Genomic DNA, 26,432 nt, shown 5'->3' with positions numbered 1-26,432 from the left:
TTAATCAACTAAAGTGAAAACTGCCAATAAGTTTTGTAAAGACTCTTTACAGTAAGAATTCTTGAATATATGAAAAGAAAAAAAATCAAAAAATACTCCGTTTCGTACTAAACTATTTTCAGTGTAAAACACTGTCAAAAACCATTGTACAGACCTGACAATAGTAAAAACCAAAAAGTTGAAAACAAAGAACTGAAAATTTTATAAATGACACATGTTTTGAGTCATGCTTATTTTGCTCCACACAACTTAACACAGTACAACACTGTGGCAAATCTAAAAATAATTTTCCCTGATGAATATGAACAGAATGCGCATGAAAGACAAAAATTATGAGACTTTAAAGGCACAACAATTTTTCCACATAAGTACTAAGCATATTGAGAAATTTGCTATATCGATTTATAAACCTCAAAAAGCTATCCAGGAAAAAAAATTAGGGTTCTGCCTCTGAAAGAAGCGTTCAATGAATGGAGGAGTTTAGGACAAACTAAACATTACTTACAACATTACTTAACACAGTAACACTTTAAACTAAACACTAACACTTTAAACTAAACACACAGTAACACTTAACACAGTAACACTTTAAACTAAACATTACTTAACACAGTACAACACTAGGGCAAATCTGAAAATAATTTTCCCTGTTGAACATGAACAGAATGCGCATGAAAGAAAACTAGTATGTTGTGGCCATCACGAAACTTTCTTCTATATCTTTCTTATAATTCTGATCCCTCCCCATGCCTAACGAGGAAGCAATATTCCCAACGAAAACAAAATTACACATGCCAAAACTTGATGACCATCCCAATTCCTGATTTATCTCAAAAGCAAAGCAAAGAATGAAAATTGAAAATTATTTTAAAAGCCTTGCTTAAAATAATTACCAACATTTATCTGTTAACAGACACAAGATGGCAACAGTTAAAAATTTTAAATCATTGAGATAATATTTCGGATCATTTCCATGCAATTAAAAGCACGAGCTGAACGCAGACGACAGTCTGTTACGATTTATCTTTCTTATTGTTGCAATTAAAAAGCTATTTTTATTCACACAAATTAAATAAAAAATCAGCCCCCCCTGGAGCGATTGGCGCCAAAATTAAACCAACGCCTGTTTACATATGGATTCATATTTATTCCAAATTTCATCCAGAACGTAGCATTACTTCTTGAGATATGGCACTCACAATGGAAAAAAAAGAACGTTCGATTGCGCCACCCCCTTTTTAGCTGTTGACACCAAAATAGAATCATTTCTTATACCCTCTAAGGGCTACTTGTCGATAAATTTTTGTTTGATTACGTTCATTATTTATTGAGATACAGCAGTCACAATTGACGGCAAAAAACGTTCTATAGCTCAACCCCCGTTTGAGCTATTGACACCAAAATTGAATCAGGATCTGTACCTGTTAGGGACAACATATGGACCAAATTTTGTCTGATTCCGCCAGTTACTTCCTGGGGAATAGCAATCGAGCAAAACTCAAAAAACGTCCCATTGCTCCACCCCCCTTGGAGGAATTCGCGTCAAAAAGCAATGGGCACAAGTTCACATAGGGGCACATATGTGTACCAAATTTCGTTCGATTTCATGCGGTAGTTTTTGCTGTAGAGCGGCCACAAAAAACTGGTCACACACAGACGTGACACACACACACACACACACACACACACACACACACACACACATACACACACACATACACACAGACAGACAGACATTTTCCAAAAATAGTCGAAATGGACTCAGCACACCTCAAAACGTTCGAATCCGTCAAAATTCGAAAATTTGCACGAATCCAATACTTTCTTCTATATATTAGATATAGAAGAAAGTAAAAAATATGAGATGTTAAAGGCACAACAATTTTTCCACATAAGTACTAAGCATATTGAGAAATTTGCCATACCGATTTATAAACCTCAAAAAGCTATCCAGGAAAAAAAATCAGGGTTCTGCGTATGAAAGAGGCGTTCAATGAATGGCTTGTGCAACTTCAGCATCACCCACCAAAGCACCTTTCACCGAGATTCTTTTTCAAAGCCAAAAGCAAACAGAAGACCTTGTGTGAGATCAGGACAGGGGTGCCCATGGGGGGGGGGGGGAGATTATGGCGAAAGTTGTGCCATCAAAGTTTTTGGGTGGGATTTTTTAAATTTATTTATTTAAATTTATTTCTTTATTTATTTTTAATTTAAATTATTTATTTTATTCTGTACATTTCATTTCATTTATTTACTTAGTCTCTGTGTGTATATGTCATTGGAGTAGCAGAGAACTTTTCTAAAATAATAATAATAATTAAAAATAAATAAATAAACAAATAAAAAATATTTTAAAAGTAAATAAAATTAAAAAAGAGAGCTAAAAAATATAAAAAATAAAAGTGAGGAAGAGTTGAGAAAAATTTTTGGGGGGGGGGGAGGGGATTTGCACCATTGAACTTGGGGGTGGGGGCACCCCTGGATCTGGATAGTATGCTGGTCAGACAATCGATTCCTAAGATTGAATTACAATATAGATAGGCATTGCTGTTGCTGAGTGTGGTCTCTTATTGTTCATCCAACAGAACACCAGATGCAAGAAGGCTAAGCCAAGCATCTTTTTTTGACCACAAATTCAAAACATACTTCATTTCTGCATCTACCAGGACGAGAATGAGAGGTTAGTCACTACGACAGTGCCATCTGCTCCATCATGGTTACACGCTACCCAATAATCTTTCTTTTGTATTCAAGAATTAATCACAGTTTTGTTTCTCTCAGTGTCATTTGATTTCTTGGGTTAAACTAGAGTAGAAACTTACTTTAAGATTCACCTTCATATGTAGAAATTCACCTAGCAAAATATGAAAATAACATTTAATAAGCAGCAAAATATTTAATTTACCTTTTGCTGATTATTCTGTCCGAAAAGTGATGTTCCAGTTGATGCCCCGAAATTGAATACAGGAGCAGCAGAGGTAGTAGCAGCACCAAATCCAACAGATTTCCCAAATAATCCTGTACTTTGATTTTGAGCAGGTTGGCCAAACAATCCACCACCACCTCCAAATGTATCTTGAATAGATTTAGAGAGTGATTGTTAAAAGTCAAATATCAGAAGTTTTCAAAATAAAATTAAAACATGAATTTGCTTAATAAATTTCATAATATGTTCTTATAATTACAGGATATTTGTAGCATTAAAAATCCTTTAATATATAAGTATTATTGCACATTACTTTCACATTTTGATACGTAACTAGCAATGTAATCCATCACTGCGTAATTAAATAAAATCTCAAGAGTTGACCAGCCAAGCAAATTGAACATAAGTACAGTTTAACTCTAAAACTTGTACACATCATTTTGAATTTAATCATGAACTGAAAGTCATTCAAATACAATTTTAATGAGGCTTGGGTATCGTGTCAACTTCAATATAGTAACATTACACCAAAATAAATTATTGCGAAATAGCACAGCGTAATTGGCAAGTGTCATAATGTCTAGCACAGAAGCTTTTACATAATGTAACACGAAATAATAAAGAAGGAATGTTTCTAAATGTCTTATTTTGATTTGCTTGGTTTTAGTTTACAATAAAATCTTGGTGCCGTCACTGTGTGAATAGAAGTGAGCTTTCGTTATCGTAACACATCCATATCTCTTTTTATTTAAAAATTGTGGAAATTGGATAAAATAACAAACTAAGGTTAAAATTTAAATAAAAGCGGAATCTGAGTGAACACCACAAAAAAGAAAAAAACGGAGGATTCTCCTCCCTGGTTTGCGTGATATACTACATTTCTATTTTATTACTTATACACAAAGGCCTTCCTCTCTCATTAAAAATAGTTACTGAAATAGAATAGTTTTATGCACAACTCATAAAAACCTTCAAAATATAATGAATGATAATATTTTAATGCCCAAAGTAGGAGGAGAAATTAATGGTGTGGGATCTTTTTCCTTCTGACTTTTGTTGCTTCTCAAATGAATTAAAAATCAATACTTTAATTACAATAAAGTATATATTTTTTCACCATCTATTCCTGGAAATATTTTTTTTTACCTAAAATTAATATGAAATTTGTCATTCAACATTATGTTACAATATTATTGCTGTTTGAGGAATGATTGCATCAATTGACAATACATCGTCACTCCCTATTAATCACTGGATACTCAAAAAAAGTTTAAGAGTCGGAAAAGCGAAAGATTTTACATATTTCTTTTATTTATAATGAAAAAGGAGAAAAACATTATGGCATATCAAAACATTAGTCCCATTAGCCTGTCAATGAAAAATCACACCATCACTCCCTATTAATCACTGGGTACTCAAAAAAAAGTTTAAGAGTCAAATTTCTATAGGGACTGAGGAAAATTTGCTCATTTTTATGCACTTTGCTGAGTTTTAATCGCAAAAAAAAAGACACTTTTTGAAGCAGTCATCAAATTTCAAATAGAAAAATTACTTTATTCAAATGGTACAAAATTTAGAAAATTGAAGTAAATTCTAAAAGACTTCAAAAGTAACAACATACTAGTGCTTCCAGTTGTACCAAATAACGGCTTTGCTTGTGTAGTACTTCCAAAAGAAAAGGCCGAGCTAGAGGAGGCAGCTGGGACACCAAACAATCCAGTCTGTGGCGTTGGATTTCCGAACCCACCAATCGCTCCAGCACTGCCCCCCTTTCTATTTGCAGCATAATCTTCAACTCTTAATTCCTGGAACAAAGACATTAAGATTGTAAAGGAAGACGGACCACATACACAAAAAAAAAACATTCAATATATTTACAATTAAAAACAAAATAAGGCATCACAAAAAATTTAAAAGTTTCTTTTCCACTTTTAAATCTTAAGGCAAAAAAAAGGCTTTGCCTCAAAATTTAAATCTTGAGGCAAACTCTTACTCATATATACCAATCAAGTATGTATAGCCATAAAAATGTGCAAAACCAAAAGGAAACAACACAATATCTAAATTAAATGATGAAATCTATTTATAAATTGAAGGTGATGGGAACCTGTTAAACATCTATAATTTACTGCGAAAAAATTCCAGGGGTGCCCACCTGGGAGGGGGGGGGGTCATGGCACAGACTGTGCCATTGAAATTTTTAGGGGGTTGTTTTGAGGGGTATTTTCCTTATTTTGGGGGGTCTCTGCAATATTAAAAGGATGCGCCTCAGAGGGGGGCACCCCTGAAAATTCTGATCTAAAGAGGGAAAAAAAAACAATTTCTAATGGCAAACTTTCCAACATGAAAAATTCAACTAACTGCACATAATAAAAATGATTAATTGTTCAATTGTTCGTGTACAGAATGTGTTTAAATTGCATTTATTTGATTCATTATAAAGGCTCCAAAATGCTTGCTTTACAAATAACAAAACTATCAAATTACCTCTAAACTTTTATTTTCATATTCTTTCATGCATGTTATACACTGATGTCTAGTGCTGATACTTGCTGACACACCTCCTTTCATCATTGTATCAGTACCTGTTGTTGGATTGAACTTAATGGTGGTACCAGTTGGTGCAGTGGCAGTGAATCCTATGAAAGAAAAGAAAAATAGTGACAAAAACCAGGGTAGAGGTGTTCGATGTCCAAAACTGGTTTTGGACAGATGAGCATGACAGCACAGGTGGCTTTCACCATCCAGACCTGTCTAAAATTGTTTAAATACGTATATAACTGTCCAGAAATATCCAAAGCTAAAGAAGTCTAATCAATTTGTATTTACTGCAATATTAGTCATGCATAAATATTAATTAGTTCAAATTAAAAAGCATTTAATAACATTTTTCTCTGAAACCAGGGGTCTGGCCAGAGGATATTTGTGTCCGTTAACGGACCCTTCACAAAAATCTGATCAACCAAAACGGACCTTTCACAAAATCCCGATCAACCAAAACAGACCCTTCAAAAAATTCTGATAAACAAGAACAGTTCTTTCAAATTGTTTTTTGAAAGAGCAAATCTGAAAGCAAAATAACGCATATTAAACCAATAATTTTTGGAATCAACTAATGGGATCAACTTATACAAAATCTGCTAATTTTGCAAAGAAAAAAAAATCCGCACTCTTGTGATGCTCCTGCAAGCAATAAATTGCTACTACCAAATAAATATAATGCTTGTTGTTTGTTTATTGGAAAGAAATTAACAGCTGAAAATAAGTTTAGTTTTATCATAGCTAATTAGCAGCGGTGTTGTTGAAAACTTTTCTGAAAAGGCAATGACTTGATTAGAAAATATTCTTATCATTTTACCAGCTTGTCAATATTTGCGTTTTTATGGTGCGGTGCCATGTTTAACTGTCATTTTGAGAGAAAATTATATGGGTTTGATTTTTCGATGCTAACAAGGATGATTAACTTTAAATAAACTCTTTTACTTGCCGTTTTTTTCTTTAGATGTCTACATTTTGAAAAATACAATCTTTTAACATCGGATTTGAGAATCATAATTTGTTCTTTTTTCAAGCTAAATTCACTTTGTTAGGATGCAAATAAATGAAAAGTCTCTATTTTTGTTAGAACACTCATTTCAAGTTTTTAAAGCAAAATTCCATTTTCTTTTATGAGTCAAAAATTAAAATGCTGAATCAATGGTTTATTTTATTTATTTATTTTTTACTTCCACTGGTATTAATGATATGTTTATCATAGCACTCTAAAATGCAATTTTAAAATAATTTTATCAAAAATATTTCTTTTACAAGCCGTTTTTATACTTTTGATGCCTTCACTTTGAGAATAGCGATCTCTTTGCATTGTGCTTTTTAAGAGTGTCTTGGGTCAAAAAGTTAAATGCTGAACCTTTGTCTGATTTTTTTTTTTTTTTTTTTTGCTACAATTATTTTAAATGCCGTACAGAAATATTTCTAGTATAACTTAACATAACGTAGAACGGTAGATAAATATTGCTACTTGAGAGAACGATGCCCCCCCCCCCCGCCAAATACTAGAAAAACACCCCAGAATGATATTCTCAACATCCTCTCTAAATTCTAAATTTCGTTTTAACAAAAAAAAAACTTTTTTTTGCGAAATTATTTGAGTTTTTACAAAATTAATTCACTTTTCACAAAAAACAGACCCTCTGAAAAATCCTGGACAGACCCTTGGAAACATTATGTTAAAAAAATATATATTATGAAAAAAAAGCACAAAAATTGTCTATCAGAAATAATGGTTCAGGTTTTGGAAAGGTTAACATGATGGGACACATGATCTTTACTGTCTAAAACTATTCAAATGTGTCAAACTGTCCAGAAGTATGCTAAAGCCAAAAGGAGTCTAATCTAATCAATTTGTTTTTACTGCAATATTAGTAATGTCTAAATATAAATACAGTAGACCCTCGTTTTATGCAGGCTCATTTTACACGGTTTCGATTATATGAGGTTTAAGATTTTACACCTTTATTTTATTTTACGCGGATGAGTTTCAGTTTTACGCGGATGAGGCAATGCAAATAGAAAAAAATTTCTCCTCTTTCAAAATCCAAACTCCTAAAGATTTCAGATTACACGTAATAAACTGTGTTTTGGCGTGCTAATAATTGAGCTTGGGCCACGGGAGACTATTTATGAGATTGGTTCCAGAGCTCATTCCAGAAGTAAAGTTATTAAATTCACACAGTTCAGAACTTAGTGGAAGAAGAGCTTTTCGGAGTGACCAAGGAGGACAAAAGCAACGAAGATACCAACGTCAATGACACATAACCAAAAACGTTAACATTGAAAATTTCGAGCCATCCCTTGACAATAGAAATGATCTTTCTGATTTGTTGGTGAAGGAAACTTCTATTATGGAAGGAGGATTCTATCATAGAAATGATCACGGATGCGTCAATGCTCTGCAAAGAACTTAGAGAAAAATTCTTGACTGCCAAAAGACTATCATAGCGAGCTTCTTTTCATAAAAAACTAAAACTGTTTTCTTTATGCATGTTGTGCATAAAAATCAATATAAGAACACATTGAACTTATTATACAATTAGTCTTCACTAGAGTGAAGTATTTTTTTTTATCTACAGAACCTAACCCCTACTTAAACACTAATATTCAGTCTTAATTTAAGCGGAATCTTCGAGGAACGTAACCTCCGCGTACAACGAGGGTCTACTGCATTAATTAGTTGTAATTAATAAATTTGATATCTTTCTCTGAAACATTACTTTATATAAAAGTACAAAAATTGCCAATCAATAACTATATTACATAAAAACTTCTATAAGAGATGGTAGCGTTGCAAAATGAAATTCACAACACTTTCGGCCGCAAAGGTTTTTTACAGGAATGCAGAGAAATCTTGCCATACTTGACAAAAACTAATTTCAACTACGTTTCAGAAAAAGGAATAAACTGCATTTTTTTTTTAAATTTTTGTTTCAGATTTTAATGGCAACCATTATTTATAGTAACATCTAAATTGTGACAATGGACTGGTGTCAACTGCTTACTCTCTTTGAGTACAAGAGAATAAGAACATGATGATTGGCATAAAGAATTGCATTTTGAGATGAGCAGTTTTGAACATGGTTTTACCTTTAATACCTTTCATTTCCACTTTTTATTGAACTATATTGACTGTAGGTAAAGGTAACACCAGATAGATAATTGATAAAACAACAAAAAGAAAAATAATAATGATAGATCATACAAACTAAACAGTGTCAACTATATATTTATGGTGAAGTGTGAACTATTTTATCTTTGGTTAGAAAAGTGACAATTAAACTGTTGTTATAGAAACAGCACATCCTCTCTCTCTTAGTATTCTTCAACAGAATTTTTCTGCTATGACCAGTGATGCTCCCATCCATTTTTCTGAGGATGTACTCCCAGTAATTCTTTACGCACAATACGTGCACGCGATCATAGACATACAATGTCATAATAAGAAAATTTTTGAAGCTTGAGAGTATACGCTATATGTCTAAAAGATATTTGAGAGTATACGACGCATATGTAGTATACCCTATGGGAATAATCCCTGGCTACGGCTCATTAAAATTCTTAACGGAAATAGCATCTAATTTTACTCTTAAAATAGTTAGATTTTATGAAATCATTCCAATTCATTTTCACATATTATTTGACACTAGCAAAAATACCCGGCGTTGCCTGGGTCAGTAATAATTATTAGAAAAAATCGTTACTTGCTTTTGTTTTCTCTGTTTTAAGTGAAAGAATTTAAAACACATCTTTTTGACGTGATTAAAAATCGAGTTTCTTCCTTACCCATAAAACTAAAATAGCAATAAGTATAAAGAACAAAGTAATATTGATTTAGAAACGAAAGCACTATATTTAAGCATATACAAATTTAAAAAACATGAAATTAATCTTCTCATATTTAAAAAGATTAATCTGTTGATACTTTTTTTTTAACATGGAGTCTAAAACCTTCTCTGTATGGCTAATGAAGTGCGAAGTGATTAAAAAATAGTAGCTGCGCTCGTAATCCCCTTATACTTGCTTTAGTTATTTCGGGGAATTTCAATCATTGTGGCTCTTGGTGCGATTTTACCGAATTTGCGAAAGTCGTTTCGGGGTACCTTCGATGATGCTCCCCCCATTCTTTCCTTACTTTGTAAAACGATATGATATTCATTTTCGTTACAGAGATATCGTCGCTAGATGCTGAGATATTTTTGGTCACCATAAAATGGCGCTAAACAGTTTCATCCGAAATGTTACCAAAATAAGTAATAGAATTTGGTGATTGTTTGAAATTGTGCAAAAAGGAAAATTAATGGAAGTTTTTGTGCTGTTTATGGATTTGCCTAATTTAGTTGCTGGATTATTTAACACAGTAAAAAAGGTCTTTTGAAAATTCTTTGATTGGCGATATTTTGTTTACATGGTGAAAGCTGAGAAACATTATGACGTAGTCTTCGGCTTCAAAAACAGCAACGTTGAAAAAACTGCCAAATGCATCAGCTACGAAAATCTTTCTGCAAAAATTTTGGCGATCTGCTGCTTGTTTGGATAATGAGTAAGTGTTCAATCAGCATAAATAATAATAAAAACCATTAATTACATTAAAGTTCCGTTTAAATGGAAAATCATCAGCCAAATCATGTATTATTTGCCAATCTTGTGCAAAAATCTTACTTCAAGATTTGACTTGAGAAAAGCCTTGAACAATCACGAAAAGCAAAGAAAGTCAACAATACAACAATTGTCGCTATCGACAGGGAGTTGAGATGATACACTAAATACTGTATTGAGTTGAGGAAAGCCTTCGAACATGGATCTAAAAAGCTCATAACTCGTTTTTTATTCTACTTAGAAATTTCGAACAGGTGCCATCTTCAGCAGAAAAATCAGAGCTTTCGATGGACATATAATGTAAATATGTGCAAGTATTTTTTCATCCCAATATTAGAGAATTTATACAAAAATTGTGTTTTATTGCCCCCCTAAGGGGGTTTTGCCCCCCATAACGGGACGAAAACTACCCTATGTGTTATTCTGATGCATAAGCTATATTATTGTAAAGTTTCATCAAAATCCGTTCAGTAGTTTTTGCGTGAAAGAGTAACAAACATCCATCCATACATCCATACATCCATACAGACAAACTTTCGCATATATAATATTAGTAAGATTAGTACATCAATTTCAAGGTAAGACTTTTTTGTAACTGCATTTGTGCTAAATATTTTTTTGAAACGAAGTTAGTAACATTTTTAACAATAGATAAAGGGTTTTTGAAAAACTGATACCAACTGCCCAGTGTTGATATCTATACATGATTGGAAAATAGTGCCAACTTACATCAATTTGAGTTGAGCACTCTATTCTCAGTCCCACTCAACACATAATTTTGAGGCATTACTATATTCGAAAATTGTGTTTTTTACAGAATGAAAAAATATTATAAACTAGTGATACCCACACGGCTTCGCCCGCAATAGAAAAATCAAAAGGTCTTTTGGTTCGCCTGTATATTTACAAATAATGTATAGTGAATTTTCTCGCCAGTTGGCTTGTACCGACATTACGGTTCCACGTTATGATAATTTCGTATCTCGCCAATTGGCTTGTGCCCATGTTACGGTTCCACGTTACGATAATTTCGTAATTTATGATATTTTTGTTCTTAAAATTGGAATAAAAAAAGAACCACATCGAATTTTCGAAAAATCGCTTCGAGGTGCACACCCCCATGCTACATACTAACTTTGTGCCAAATTTCATGAAAATCGGCCGAACGGTTTAAGCGCTATGCGCGTCACAGACATCCTACGGACATCCTACAGACATCCTCCAGACATCCTCCGGACAGAGAGACTTACTGCTTTATTATTAGTAAAGATAGCATCTAAATGTGTCTGAATGTAGGTTATAATTTCCAGCACATTGCAATGAGAAAGTTTCTCACTGGGAAATAATTCAAGGGACCAGAACTTCTTAATTATTATTTCCACTGAGCTAAGGCAATACACGAGGTCACCATCTTTGCCTTACACTCAGGGTTCAAAAATATGATATTTCGAAAATATCTGATATTTTGATATATCGGATATTTTGATACATATCCGATATTTCCAATCAGCACAAAGTAAGGTACAGATGTGATATACCCCCCCCCCCTCTCCCCCCCATTTGGCGACATCTGATTTTGTACACAACATTGAAATATTTTTCTCGCCAATGAGGCGATAACTGGTTAAGCATGGCATCCCTGGCTAAACTAACCTGTGTTTGGCAACCCGAAGGCAATCTTAGATAGGTTCAAACTTGTTTACTTGTAAGCGGTCCACGTTGGATAAGATTCTTGTTTTTTCATGCAATATACCTTATAGGGAAGCTCATTTTGTGTTGGTTTAGGTTCAGTAGTTGTGTTTTGATGAATAAATATTAGCAAATGCCAGTTTCTTCAAACTTGACCGTTAATTAAGAGTAAAATCCAACTTGGAGTGTGTCTCGGTAAGGCGCATTGTTTTATATGTTGTGCTTTAGACTGAGTGTGAAGATTTATAAAATAAAAATGTAAGTTTTTATTTTAGAACTTAAAAAAAAAAACTCACTTTCGAAATTCTTAATGTTTTTACAAAATCTTGAGGGTTTCTTGTAGCTTTTAACTTTATATTTACTGCATGTAAATTTATTTTACAAAAAAAGTACAGTTATTTTATTCTAAAAGCTAATTTTTATTGATGGCAAGAACTATTCAATCATATTCTGTAAATGTGCCTCCTTTAGATACTGAATTTCTGAAAATAAGTTGACTCTATGATTTTGTAAAAATATGAAGGTGTTACTTTATGTGAAACATAGTAGATATTTTTAGTAGGTAAGCATTTTTGGATAGCAAAATAATGTATGGTATTTTTGTATTGTTTATGTTTGGGATGTTCTGTCGAGATATTTTTACTTTTCATACATTGAAATTTGAATAACTAAGCGTTTTTTTGGCTGAAATAGTTACATTTTGGGGATGTTTTCCGCTTTAAACATCACATATTGAATCGCTTTGCTCTTTTTCAGTAAAGTATGATAAAAGTTTTTACTCAATGAAATGCATGTTGGAAAATTGCTTTAATTTCTATTGGTACATATTTCTTTGGTGAGCTGTGATAGTAATTTGTTAATTTAAGCATTTTAAATACCTTCTAGTAATTTTTCTCTGTGTGCAAAAACTTTGTAGCTTCTGGTATTTTTAAAGCAAATATTTGCGATGTTTTTTGCAGTGGTTTTATGTTGTTTTTATATATATTGTGTTCTGAAGTGCTTTGATCATGTTTTTTTCATCTGAATTTTTCCTGTTGGCGCCAAAAAAGCATCGCTAAGAACGATATATGACATATGTTGTCATACATCGTTTTCTTGGTGACGCTTTCTTGGCGCCAACAGGAAAAAGTCACCAAGGGTGGGGTATATCACATTAGTTCCCAAAGTAAAGTCTTCAAAATAGTAAATGCATCCTCAAATCACTCTTTACTTTCTTACATTATTATTATAATATGTCGATTTAAAATTAAGGTTTCTCTCATTAATTATATATAATATTTCATTTTACATTTTTGTCAATTTTAATAAAATTAATTTAGCATTAGCCTTTTTACTCATTTTTCTTCTGTTAGCTACTTTTACACAGTTATATGATTCAGACATAAAAAATATGCATTAGTTGGTGAACGTAAGACATTTTCTATTTTTCTGACCAACGTTTAACATTTAATTAGGCACTTTTAACATGATTTAAAATTCTTACATTAGTAATATTAAAAATATATGTAAAATAAAAAAGAAATATTACATTACTTTGCTATATTAATGATGTAATAGTACATCATGAAAATATAGTGCATAACTTTTTGGCTATTTTTAATAATAAATGAACAATATTACTATGGTTAATATAATTTTTATATTTAAAATACCGTAGTTGAAAAAATAAATATCGAAAATATCAAAATATCATGATATTTTCAAAATAAATATCAGATATTATATTGTGATATACAGTAGAAGACCGTTATAACGCACACCTTGGGACCAGAGCTTTTGCGTTATACAGGTTTTTTGCGTTATATAGATTTCACAAATTTTGAAACTAATATTAAGAATATATCTATATATTAGCACTTCAGAATGAGTTTTATCTGCAATGAGTATTAAAGCACCAATATTACAATTAGTTATTAACAAATAAATATGTTTCACAATCAAAATCCTGCACTTCTGCTAGCTTCATAGTTTGCATAACAGCTGCATTTTCAAGAGCCATCTGGTATTTTCTATTTACTATGAGTACTAATTTTCAATTTAAAAGCTTTGAAATAAGATGGAAAAATGAAAATCTTTCAAAATTTAATTTGCCTAACAATTTTTATTTTTGAAAAGCAAAAGAGAGGGATTTTTCAAACTTCAAAACCTATTGTTTACTTCTGAAAAGTAGTGCGGTTTATAGAGAATTGCGTTATACAGGTCGGGGTTATAACGGTCTTCTACTGTATATCGACAAACCCTGCTTACACTATTTTGAATATTTTAAATCCAATTTACTCATAAATACTAATCACAAAACATACTTAGCAATGAAATGAAGAATAAATACCTGCTGAGCCAAAAAGACCAGCTCCGGTACTAGTATTTTGGCCAAACAATCCTGCTCCCGGTGTGGCAGTTCCAAAGCCTCCAAATGTAGGACGTGGTGTACCAAAAGCAGAAGATGAGCTAGCACCAAATAAACCACCTGAGGTTTGTGTAGCAGGAGTAGTACTACCAAACAAGCCCCCAGTATTCGATGTTGCACCAAAACCTTAAGAAGATATTTTAAATTAAAGTTGTGTAAGAATGTGCACAAAAAGCAAATTAGTAAAATTTCTATGAACATAACAAAAAATGATTGGAATGACAGGAACTTTTCAAAAATCAAACATTTTTAGACAAATAGAAGTAAAAAAATAAATTATTCTAGTACAAAAATAGAAGTAGGTTATTTTCTCCTTTTATTAGAATTTAATAAATATATCCCTGTTAGAGAAGAAGACACAACTAAACATACTAACAGAGCAGAGTTTGCATATTAGAGAACAAAAACTGGTTTTGGACTGGACAGGACAAGTGGTTTTACCGTCCGAAACCGTCTAAAACTGCCCGAAAGAGTCTTAAACTGTTCAAAGGGGTTCAATCTAATCAATTTTTATTTGCTGCAATATTAGCAGTGCTTAGATATAAATTAGTTGTAACCAATATTTTCTCTAAAAATTTAATTTAAAAAAAAAGGTTTTTTTTTCTTAATGCCAGTAATTTAATTACATAAAAACTTCCAAACATAAGAATTATGCATCTATTTCAGGGACAATCAAACTTTCACAGTTTGGGAAGTCATTTGAGCTTACCATTTTCTTGAAGGGATCTATTGATCGAAGAGCAAAAAAAAAAAAAAAGGATAATATATTAAAACTTTTATTCCACACAAATTTATTACATTATTATTACATCTTTATTTTATACCAATTCATGTCTTAAATAAGATAATGAATGGCACTGTAACTAATAGAGCTTTATTGTTTTTCTAAACTATATTCTATGAATAATAAATAAAACCAACATTTTAAATTATAACAAAGTAGTAAAAAGAAATTTTTTACGACTATTTTTATCCATATTTACCTATTTATATTTTTGCACTGAAACCCCTTTCAATAGTTCATTCTTTCATAAAATTTGAGATTCTATTAAAAAAAAAACTTTGACACTTTGATTAAACAAATAGCTTCTAGAACCCTTGTCAAAGTTCCAGGGAACCTTAAGATTCTACGGAATCTAGGTTGAAAACCTCTGATCAAGTTCAAAGATTTGAAGCAAGCATAAATGTTGTTGCTCATATTCAGTGCCTTAAAGTATTTCTATTCTTTACATTTTATTTCTAATTATTTGTTTAAAGTAATTCATGAAAAAAAAAATAAACAAACATTTATATTGGGGGAAAAAGTGGAACTTAGGATTTAATTTTCAAAAACATATAAAAACCATTGGAAAATCCATCAACCTATATGATCTACAAGTAATTAAAATAAAAAATTTTAAAAACCCCTGACTGAGTCGAAAATGTAGAATCAAGGGGGAAAATTGAAAATCCTTTTAAAAGCTTTATGCCATTAAAAATCAATTACAAGTATTTTATTTGTTAACAAATAGAAACTGGCAACAGATAAAACTTTTAAACCATTGCTTTCAATTTCCTTGTCAGTCAACAATGAATTTGGTTACCAATTGCGTGAATAAAGGCTTAGCCGTATTTAAAATCTGCTTTAAAAAAGCATTATAATTTAAATTCTATATAACATGGAAGTTCCAAACATATTCTATCAGTCGCAGAAAAAAACTCTTTATTTTGGTACTAAATTTTCGAATTTTTAAAGATGTTTTCACTGCAAAAATCGAGAAAAACCTTTTAGAGGTTTTTAATAAATATATTCGTTAATTACTGTCATCTGAAGACGCAACCTAGCTAAGAATACTCTCGATCAACTCTCCTTTGGAACAAAATTTTCTTTTTCAAAATCAGTCTGCCTGTTTAGGCACTAGAGTGCCACAGACAGATACAGATACGTCACACTTAATAACCTCCTTCATTTTGCGTCGGGGGTTAAAAAGGCTATATTACTAAAACCTATATACATTTTCTAAATGATTTCAAAAATTACCAAAAGTGTTAGTGCTTGTTGACGCAGGAGCTCCAAAACCTGTTGACGGTTGGCCAAACAAACCAGTGCCAGAGGCAGGTGTGGATGTTCCGAACAGTCCTCCAGTGTTTGGAGTAGAAACACCAAATGCAGATGCTCCAAATACATTACTAGTAGCAGGTTTTGCACCAAAAGCAGTTGTGTCTACAAACAAATATAAGTTGATAAAAGTATTTAAAGAAACATATTAGTTAATAGCAATTTTTGTATGCAGATAAGGGTAACTTGTGCTCTACTTACAAGTTTTAGCACTTTGTTTAGAAACATCATAACTTACAGGTAAAAATAAAGATTGCATTTCAAAGTACAGTAGAACTCCAATTATGCGAATCAATTAGGACCAGACCCCATTCGGATAGTTGGACGTCCTCTTGAAAAAGTGTCCAATTTGATTAAACAATGCATGTATGTTGAAAATAGGAGAAAACTATTTTGAACGAAAAAGTGCTTTTAATTAATCAAATGAAAAGGCAAAACTTTTACTCGTTAAGCGTACTTAAAAGTGCTATACATAGTACAGTATATACGTACCGTACCTTACACGAAAGTCATTGAATAGGTATCCTTGTCTAAGTAAACTGACTAACTTCCCAGTAGGAATAGCATATTGACAGAATCATTATTTTGAAAATTGCAGTATGTTTCCGTTTTCACTTTCCTCCTCCCCCCCCCTTCCCCCCCCAAAAAAATCACAGCTATTCAGATAGTAGGAGTTTGGATAATTGGAGTTCCACTGAATTTACATTTCTTTTGAAAGTAAAGATACATTTTCGGCAGTTTTAACAGATAGTATATGAAATAAAAGCCAGGAATACTGTATCAGGCAGAATTTCGGGTTTGTAAATACAACTTAAGTTCAAAAGTAGGACACAATAACTCAAAAATCATATGTGGCAGTGAGAAGCAAAGGGATGTAAGCGGAGCGATTTAAGTTTCGAGAAAAATGCATTTGAAGTTCAGATCCTAGGTAGGCTTTTATTGATTTTTTTTTCTAAATCATGCTGCATTGCAGAACCAACCAGGGCTTCTAGTACTATCGCTTGCCTGAACACAGAGGAGAGGTTCTCCTACCATTTGTACAGGTTACCTCGAAATTTTAAATTTTGGCACTTACATCCCTTTGCTTCTCACTGCCTTGTGTGTGTCCCCGAATATGTTAACTTGAACCTTACAATTGGGCCTCTGTGGCGCTGTGTCTTCTAAGCCAGAGGTGTGGGTTCGATTCCCACCTCGCCCTGGGTGTTCTTCTATTCTCATGTATTGTAAATCTTTCATTTGTATTGTCCCGAGAATAAAATTTAGAAAAACATTGTGGATTATTGGAGGCATAAAGCTTCTCCCCTGAGAATAGCTAAAGACCTCAATGTGTATTATCAAATCAAATCCTTAAAATTACTCAACATCGGGCTTGTAATTAAATTGAGCCTTGAGAAACTAATGTATTTACATATAAGTAGACATCTTTTTTTGGTTGTTTTTGCTTCTTTCTATATAATATACATTGTACCGTTTGTTCGCCTTCACTAGAAAAATTTGAAATGATTTGAACGATGCCTCTGTTCAAAATACATTTTTTTCAATTCTGATTGGACTTCATGTGATTGATTATTGACCCATTACTAAACTATTGTAGTGTTTCCCCAGAGCTTTTCAGGAGGGTGCACAGTGTTTCGATTAATGCAAGCTAGCTGGACAAAAGTCGAGTTCAGAATTCATCACACAAAATTAAAGTGTTCCCACATTCGCATGATTTAATTGTTCAAGATGGATATTATTTATACTGTAAGTGCTTTTTTCCCCTAATTTAATTACTCTATCTGATAATAAAACAATATAAAAAAAATTTTTGAAGATAAACAAAGGAGTTTTCTCTCGTTTAAAACCTTTCAAGTGATGGTGATGATTTTACCCGTTTGTATCCGCGCCAAACTTTTTGTATATAGTAGCTGCACTTTTCCCATTATTAATAAGGCATATTATAGTCAGCACACTCTAGTACAACATATTTTTTTTCTCTAGAATACTTTCTTTCAAGTAGGGATTTTTTTTGAAGAATTATTGAAGCTCCCAAAGCTTTGGGTAAAAAAAATATGTTGTACTCGAGTGTGCTGGCTATAATACGTCTTATCATTAATGGGAAAGCTGTAGCTACTATATACAGAAAATTTAGCCCGGGTATAAATGGGTACAAGTCATTACCATCACTTGAAAGTTTTGAAACAGGCAAAAAATCTGTCGTTCATCTATTAAAAAATGTTTAATATTGTTTAACTATCAAATAGATTAATTAAATTAGGAAAAAAAGCACTTACTAATGTAAAAAATATCCATCTTAAACAAAAAAATCATATGAAATAAGGAACACTTTAATTTTGTGTGATGAAATGATTCCTGGAACTCCAACTAATTTATTCAATTACAAACAGATACATACAGGGTTCGTACTCAATTTCAGAAATAAAATGAAGGAGTTTTGGAGGAGTTCTGAAGGAGTAAAATGAGATTTTGAAGGAGTACTAATGGGCTATCCTTAAATAATGTTGCATTTTTTTTCAATATTTTCGACTCCCTTCCCCTTAGTCAAAGTGTCACACTTCACCTTACTACTCCTCTTGTCACATGTCATATTATTATAAAAACTGCATGATGTCACTATTTGTCACCCTCTCTTTTCCCCTCGTCACAATTTCATGAACCCGTCTCCCTCTCAAGACACAGGCCCAACGAGAGTGACAGGTGACAGTGACGCAAAAAAAAAAGAGGAAGAAAAGAAAAAGAAACAAAATGAAGAAAGAAGAAAAAGAGAATAAAGAAAAGGGGGTGGGAACTATAAATAAGAGAAAACGTAAAGATTAAGTGAAATTTTCTCTTTTGACATTTACTCTTATGGCACTTAAAATAGATTCAATTGCTTTCTAGTAAGCAGTTTTGATTTTTTCTTTCCCCCCCCCCCCCTTTTCTTCTTTTTTCCATTTTCTTTTTGTTCCCCCCCCCCCTTTCTTTTCTTTCCCACTTTTATTTTCTTTCTTCTTTTTTTAGGATATGGGCGGGGGGGAGCGGTGATATAACTGACAAGGGGCCCACCTTGGTTCTCATGCCCTGTCAAGCATGACATCACTTGTGGATGCATATGAACCTTTTTACAATATCATATCTGCGATTTACTAAACAATTGCTTTTTTTAACACATTCACTATACAGAGTACATCTAAAAAATACTCATGTACTTCTAAATAATAATTAGAGAAACTGACTTTTGCTGCTGAGAGTTTGGTGGAGGGAAAAGCAACAATCATAAAACTTGAAAAAATAGCCAAGCACGATTTAAGCATGTTTTACTACACTTATGAAATGTCTTAGTCATCTAATAATATTTTCACCTTCAACTTCTACTATCAATTTGTAATTCACATCTTTTGAAAAATATAAATACACGAAATTACTATGTCAAAATCGTCCTTACACCTTTGCCTTGTGACGATGTTAAGTTGCTGATCGAAGTTACTGTCATAGAGGAAAATTTTGTAATTTTGAACTAAAAAAGAAGGAGTTTTGAAGGAGTTAAAACCAAAATGAAGGAGTTTGAAGGGCCCTTCAAAAAATTTTCTGAATGAAGGAGTATTGGAGGAGTTCTGAAGGAGCGTACGAACCCTGACATACCTTTGAACCTTATTACTCACGTGACAGAAGGGAGTTAGACATAAACAATAACTAAGTATCATGTTTTGGTTTATTGTTTGCATTATCCAAATACCAAAATTTAGAATTTTGAACATGACTTTTGTCCGCCTAGCTTGTACTAATCGAAACACTGTGGGGCGCTGCGCCCTGTCCCTCTTCCAGCAGGATTGTGAGCCGCTCCATCAAACAATAACTTTGAGGGTTCTGGACCAGGGATTGCCCCGCTCCTGGTCTGGATCAAAAAATCAGAGCCCCCATCCAACTGGTTAAACCACAAACAGTGGTAGGTACGGAGGACTCTGGAGTGAAAAGTGCACTCCTGAAAAGCTCTGGAAGAAACACTACATTGAAGATGAAATACAAAACAGTGAGATATTTCTTTAACTATGTGCAGTTTATTTATCAATTCCAGTATGGCACTGCAAAAACAATCCTTAAGTGAAAACTAATTGAGTGATTTCAAATGGTTGAAATATGAAAAGATATTATGTGCGATTGATGGTAAAGCAAAGATGGAAACTTATTTTACAACTGAATCTCATTCAATATAAATAATTTACCCAATACATATGATAGCTTAGAAATAACATTAATTCGATCTTTTCAATAAAATTTTTTAAACTAGTACTGTAAAAGAACAAAAAATGTAAATTATGATATAAATACGTAAAAAAAATTTACTTGTTTGATTTGAAGAATTTTGCTATGTGCCGTAGATATATTCGCACATAAGTCAAGAAATTTAAATTTAGTATTAAAAAAATGAGGTTTCATGTTGGTGGATCGACCTAACACAGGGAAGAATTTCCGAAAGTTTTCTCTGAACGATTTTTGGAAGAGAAAAAACAACAAAAACATCAACATCTTCCCAATTTTAGTTCAGCTGTTTCAAGCAAAAGCTAAAATACTCAAATTCTGATATAATTTTTCAAGGTATGATGAGAAATAAACACTAAAAGACAGACTACTTAAAAAGTGTGAGAAATGCCAGATTCAAATTTTCCTGACAGTTAATTATGTTGAAATTAATGTTTATTAAAAAGTTGAATGCAAATAGCTAAAACACAAAATTTGATTGCTATTAATTCAAAATTAAAGCAACAATTACCACGCAATCACGAAAGTGAACCCAACAAAAATCTTGATCACAGAAATGAAACATTTTTTGTACAGAAGTGCACAAATCACATGTCTATGATTGTACGTATGCCGTACATTTTATTTTTATTCTTTTTAAAACACTTATACTCAATAGTCATGGCACAACCTTATACAGTCAACTTATAGTTGAATCTATACCGTACTTGGGCAACATTAGTTTTGATAACATTCATAAATTCAGAAGTCCCCCCCCTCCCTAAGAGCAAGGGCACACACCCCACCCGCCAAAAATGAAAATAATACCTGTCAAAACAACCCCCCATAAAAATTCCAATGGCGCAGTCTGTGCCATGACTATCCCCCCCCCCCTCCCTAGGTGGGCACCCCTGATAAATTTTTTTCACTTCTTTAATTTTCAGGACCCTAACTGTTCCCAAAAGGACAAACTTTATACTTATAATTAGTGCCAAATTTAATAAAAACCTTAATATTCTGCATAATATGACAAATTAACACGGGATAAGATTTAAGATAGCTGGAAGCTGGATCTAATATAAATGCAATTGTCAGAAAAAATCATCTTTAATGTAAAAATAGAAAATGGAGGGAAAAGTTTAACACTTAAACAAAGACTAAAGGAAAAACTTACTTTGGCCAAAAGGAGTCGAGGTACCCCCAAAAGATGCTGCATGAAAGAATTTCAAAGTATTAAGCACAAAAATTTTGACTACATCAATACATCTCACGGGTGAAAGTGAAAATCAGAATTTTTCAATGATGATAAGAAATTATCAGTAAGTACTTAACTGAAAACATGTGTTTTAAAATGATTACATTATCTTTTTGTTTTTCAGGTTAAAAATATATGTTGTACAAAACTTTTCAAAACAATCTGAAAACTTCTTGAATTATTCTTTTAATTTCTTTTTTTCAATCCAGGTATTAAAGCTACATGCTAAATTAAAGTCTTGTTAAAATAACCTTTTGCACAACATTTGGGGACCACAGGACTAAGGCTGAACACATTTGCAAGAATAATAAATCATCAACCAAACAAAGTTCGATTTTTAAAAGTTACATACAGTGAAACTCGTTTAACACGAAAAATCTTAACATGAAAAATTGGTTAACGTGAAGTTATATAGCAGTCCGGACAGAATATTGGGCAGTTTAATACAATTACCACAAATTTCATTTAACATGAAAAATTATTTTGGTCCCTTAAGCTTTGTATTAAATGTTTTCCACTGTAGTTGAACCTTGATATCGCGAAATTCACAGGGCCATGATAATTATTTTGCGTTAACCAGAGTTCATTTTATCTGATGAATTCTTTGAGTTATTGTTAACTTGCAGGACCAAACTAATATTTCTTGTGAAGTGATATTTCACGTTAAGCGATTTGCGTTAACGAGATTCGACTGTATAAATTTAAGACATCAAAGAGCAATTTCAAACAGTTTTATAAGCACTCGAGCTGATAGGCTTTTTTTTTTTGGTTATTCATGGAATGACTCTAAATAATTAACCTTTCTCATGATTTCAAAAATAAGTACACTTATTTTAAACAGAAAAAAAAACTAATTTGAAATCAAAAATTAATAAAATCCAAGTTGTTTAAAGCGCAAAATCTGTAAAAAGTAGGTGCAAGGGTTTTGAGGAAACAAAGGGAACCTCTTTTTCATTATTGAAAAAGCTTTTAGCTTCTGTCACTCAACAATCACCAAAGATACAACATTTGTACGCATTGTTTCAAAATAATTTTGTACTTTAATTCTTTCAGGAACAGTGGTCGCACTGTGAAACCACTAATTTATAAAAAATTTTCTGTTTTTTTCAAATTTTTTGAATCAAAATCGCTTGAGTCCTCTTCTTTTAAGTTCAATGAACAACATTAGATGGCAGAATAACAAAAAAATATTTTTTTCGTAGCCTCAATTTCTTGTTCAAATCATCAAATTTTCAATTTTTCGTTTATCCCGAAAATTGGAATTTTTTTCAGATTTTAAAATTTTTAATTAGCGCTGAAAGAGTGAATCATTTTTCTTCATTTTACCTGAGGTAGTCAATCATATTGTTCGAAAAGATTCAAATTCATTTTTACATGCAAAAACATGTTTTTGTCTTTCCCCAGGTGGGGGGTGTGAACAAATGGGGATACCACCCCCAGCGAAAAAAATTCTGGAAAAAAAATTTTTAACTGAAAAATCTATGTCTAGATGATCAAATAAACCCACTTCTGGTGTTTTTTCTTAAGATTTCTCAAAAATTAATGACGCGCCCCTGAAAGGGTTAAAAAAATTGAATTTTTCCGAACAAATACAATCATTTTTATTTTTCAAAAAATCCAGTTACACACTGTTCATGTAATAAGTTAAATTAACTATATATTCAGGGAATGACCAAATTAGTTTTATTGGCATTTAGTACAGGGTTGGCAAGGTTTTGGACACTAAGGTAAAAACCACGGTAAAAAACACCCTGGTTTTTGCCGTCCTGTCCAAAACCCTTGTGTCCAAAATTGTCCGAAAGTGTCCAAAACTATATTTTTAGAGAAACTGTATTTTGTGAGAAAACATCAAAAACACAATAAAATGTATCAAAGTAATGTTTTATATTGAACATTTATTCAATGTGAACATTTAACTTATTTATGCAGCTGATTTTGATCTAGTTACATAGAAGTTGAATTCTTGATTAAAATTTCAATTTGTATGCATGAGTTCATTTATTTATATTTTTTAAATTGATAATAGTAACCAAATTTCTCTATGTTTATGCATGTTCAAATCAAAGCAAGGTTGGCAAGCTTTTTACCATCCTGTTCAATACCCTTGTGTCCAAAACTATTTTTTGGGAAACTAAATTTTATGAGAAAATATTAACAGAAAGAACAAAATGTGTCAAAATTATATTTAGTTAATATTTTTATTCAGTATGAACATTCAAGCATAAATATATGTGTAACTTATTTATACAGTAGACTTTAATCTAGTTAAGTAGAAACTAAATTCTTCATTAAAAAATTCAATTTATACCCATGAGATTTTTTCCCCCCATAAACCAAATTTTTCGATAATTATGCAAAAGAAAGTGTTCAAAATATAGTTCAGTAATTGACTTGAATGCAATAAACCACAATTTTTTTGTATTTACAGAATGTATTATATTCAAAATGTGAACTAAAAAAAAAGAGTCGCATAAGTTTTAGAATATAAGTGTTCAATCATCAATTTCTTGTTCTTTAATCTGATTTAAAAGATGATTTTCATTAAAATATCATGTAAAACTTATATTCAAAAACCATTAAAAAAACTAAGCTTTTTTTTTTTGGACCTAAATATTGCACATTTAATAACATTCCTTTGAGTAAAAAATGGAACAGAAATTAGCGGTCTTGGTAGTGATGTAAACTTCCTTTCATAACTCTACCAACTGTTACATAAAGAAGTTTTTATGTAATAGAGTTATTAGCAATTTGTTTAAAGATATTTTTAAATAAACATTTTGGAGAGAAATATTACCAAATATTCATTAATTAAACCTCATTAATATCTACCTTTATGCATTAAGAATTAATTAGATTACACCCCTTTAGCTTTAGCATACTTTTGGACAGTTTAAGACAGTTTCGGATACTTTTGGACAGTTTTGGACGGTAAAAACCACCTGTCCTATCCTAAACCAGTTTTGGACAGTACAAAACCCAACCCTGATTTACTACTTAATTGGAAATAAATTAAACATTTTTTAACTATTACATAATCTGGTATGCAATTTCATGGAACTTGATTTCAAATTTGCCATTACTGGCTTACAAAATAATCAAAACAACTTACTTCCTCCAAAGGCAGATGCTGTCCCAAAAGGCTTATTATTTCCAAACATTATGAATGGCTATATCTAAACAGAAATGAAAGTATCAACATTAATAACAATCTCAAGTTGATGAATGAAACATTCTGGGGGTAACATACAAAACCTTTTTAGAGATCAGATTCAAAAAATAATACAGAAGGCAACCATAACGTACCAACACAAAAAAGACATAGGTAACTATTAAAAAGGTATTGGAATGAAATACTTTATTCTTTGGAATAAATAATAAATATTGCAGCACCCGCAAAACTTTCGTTAGCACAAGGCGTAACCTTGTTTTTAAAAGTGACAGGTAGAAGAAACAGTAAATATTTACATTTCAGGGTTGCTTACAGTTTTGTAACACCGATTTCAGTCCATAGTGCAATATTTGGGAATGTGTTGAGCTTTCTAAACAATTTTTTTACAAGAAGGTATAATTTTGACAAGACTACAAATATTACCTAACTAAAATTTTGAATACTTACGAAGAATCTTAAATGCACCAAAATTTTTCACGGAGCACCGTGGTGCATTTTTCAATATTTATGCAGGTTCTGCCAAAACAAAAAACTAATATCCGCTTACTGCTCTTAATGCTTGTTTATGGCTTCAGTTTAACTTAAAACAACCGAATATTACTTCAAAAGAAGAAAAGTGTTTGAACGAAACAATTTTTTTACATAGCAACTATAATAAATTGTAGTTTGAGGGCTAAAAATGTAAGATGAACAGCGTTCACCAAAGCTCCGTTTTAATTCAACTTTTTATCATCTGAATTTTGGCAACTTAGTTTTGTTTACAAATTTTGTAAGTATGGTCATTATTTTTTTTTTCTTGAGTATTTTAAAATTTACGTTTCAAAACATTAAATTAATTGAAGAAAATAACGTAATATCGAAACAGGAAAGTATTTAAAGCAATTGACAGTTGAATTAATTATTTGGGAATTTCTTGGGGATTTGTAAAACTCGTCCTCGTTGATCCACTTCTTCGTAACACGTGTGAAGTCATTTTTCTATCAATAGTTTCACTTTTAAAGAGGTTTTCCTTCGATATTTACTTCGATTTTATTTTCTTAGTTATACCAATGGCTCGATTACCCGTCAAAAAATAATTTAATTTTTACATTTATTTAGTTTCATCGTTGTTATGTTTATTCTGACTGTATTTACGTTTTGCAACTTTCTTATGAAGCTTATTGCTCTGCGTATAGAGTGCTCAGAGAGACCATAAATCCAAAATCGGGACGGAGGTTAAAGAATTAGCACTTCAGAATATCATGTTCATTATCCAACGTAATGTTGCTAAATAAACCTATGAAACATTGCATACAAAACAGTATTAGAAATAAGTAGTCATTAGCACTGGCGCAACCAAAAAAAAATTGTTTGTGGGAGGGGGGGGGCTGAGAGCAAGCTTAAAATTTTCTTTATCTCATAGCGGTTCCAAGGGATCTCCTCCCTCTAATTCTAAGAATGCAGTATTAGACGATCTCTGATGATGTTATGGGGAAGAAAGTTTCGGAGGCCTTCTGAGTAGTGATGCAACGAATATTCGGC

At 32.0% G+C, this 26,432-nt stretch overlaps 1 protein-coding gene across 1 annotated transcript in view; it reads right to left on the bottom strand.

The window, feature by feature from the left end:
- LOC129225310 (nuclear pore complex protein Nup98-Nup96-like) overlaps positions 1-25,436 on the bottom strand; it is a 102,205-nt gene extending 76,769 nt beyond the window's left edge. Inside the window, exons 1-8 of the mRNA XM_054859901.1 lie at positions 25,359-25,436; positions 24,852-24,915; positions 21,662-21,697; positions 16,192-16,374; positions 14,094-14,297; positions 5,414-5,565; positions 4,548-4,731; positions 2,906-3,075 (exon numbers count right to left, since the gene is read on the bottom strand). Coding sequence (XP_054715876.1) covers positions 2,906-3,075; positions 4,548-4,731; positions 5,414-5,565; positions 14,094-14,297; positions 16,192-16,374; positions 21,662-21,697; positions 24,852-24,900 — 978 coding nt within the window. The 5' untranslated portion in view covers positions 24,901-24,915; positions 25,359-25,436. The remainder of the gene's footprint in view (positions 1-2,905; positions 3,076-4,547; positions 4,732-5,413; positions 5,566-14,093; positions 14,298-16,191; positions 16,375-21,661; positions 21,698-24,851; positions 24,916-25,358) is intronic.
- Between the last annotated feature and the right edge of the window lie 996 nt (positions 25,437-26,432).

The sequence above is a fragment of the Uloborus diversus genome, chromosome 6 (genome assembly GCF_026930045.1).
Source record: "Uloborus diversus isolate 005 chromosome 6, Udiv.v.3.1, whole genome shotgun sequence".
In the NCBI taxonomy this organism is placed as follows: Eukaryota; Metazoa; Arthropoda; class Arachnida; order Araneae; family Uloboridae; genus Uloborus; species Uloborus diversus.
The sequence above is the reverse complement of the archived record's forward strand: the minus strand, read 5'-3'. Positions and strand labels throughout refer to the sequence as shown.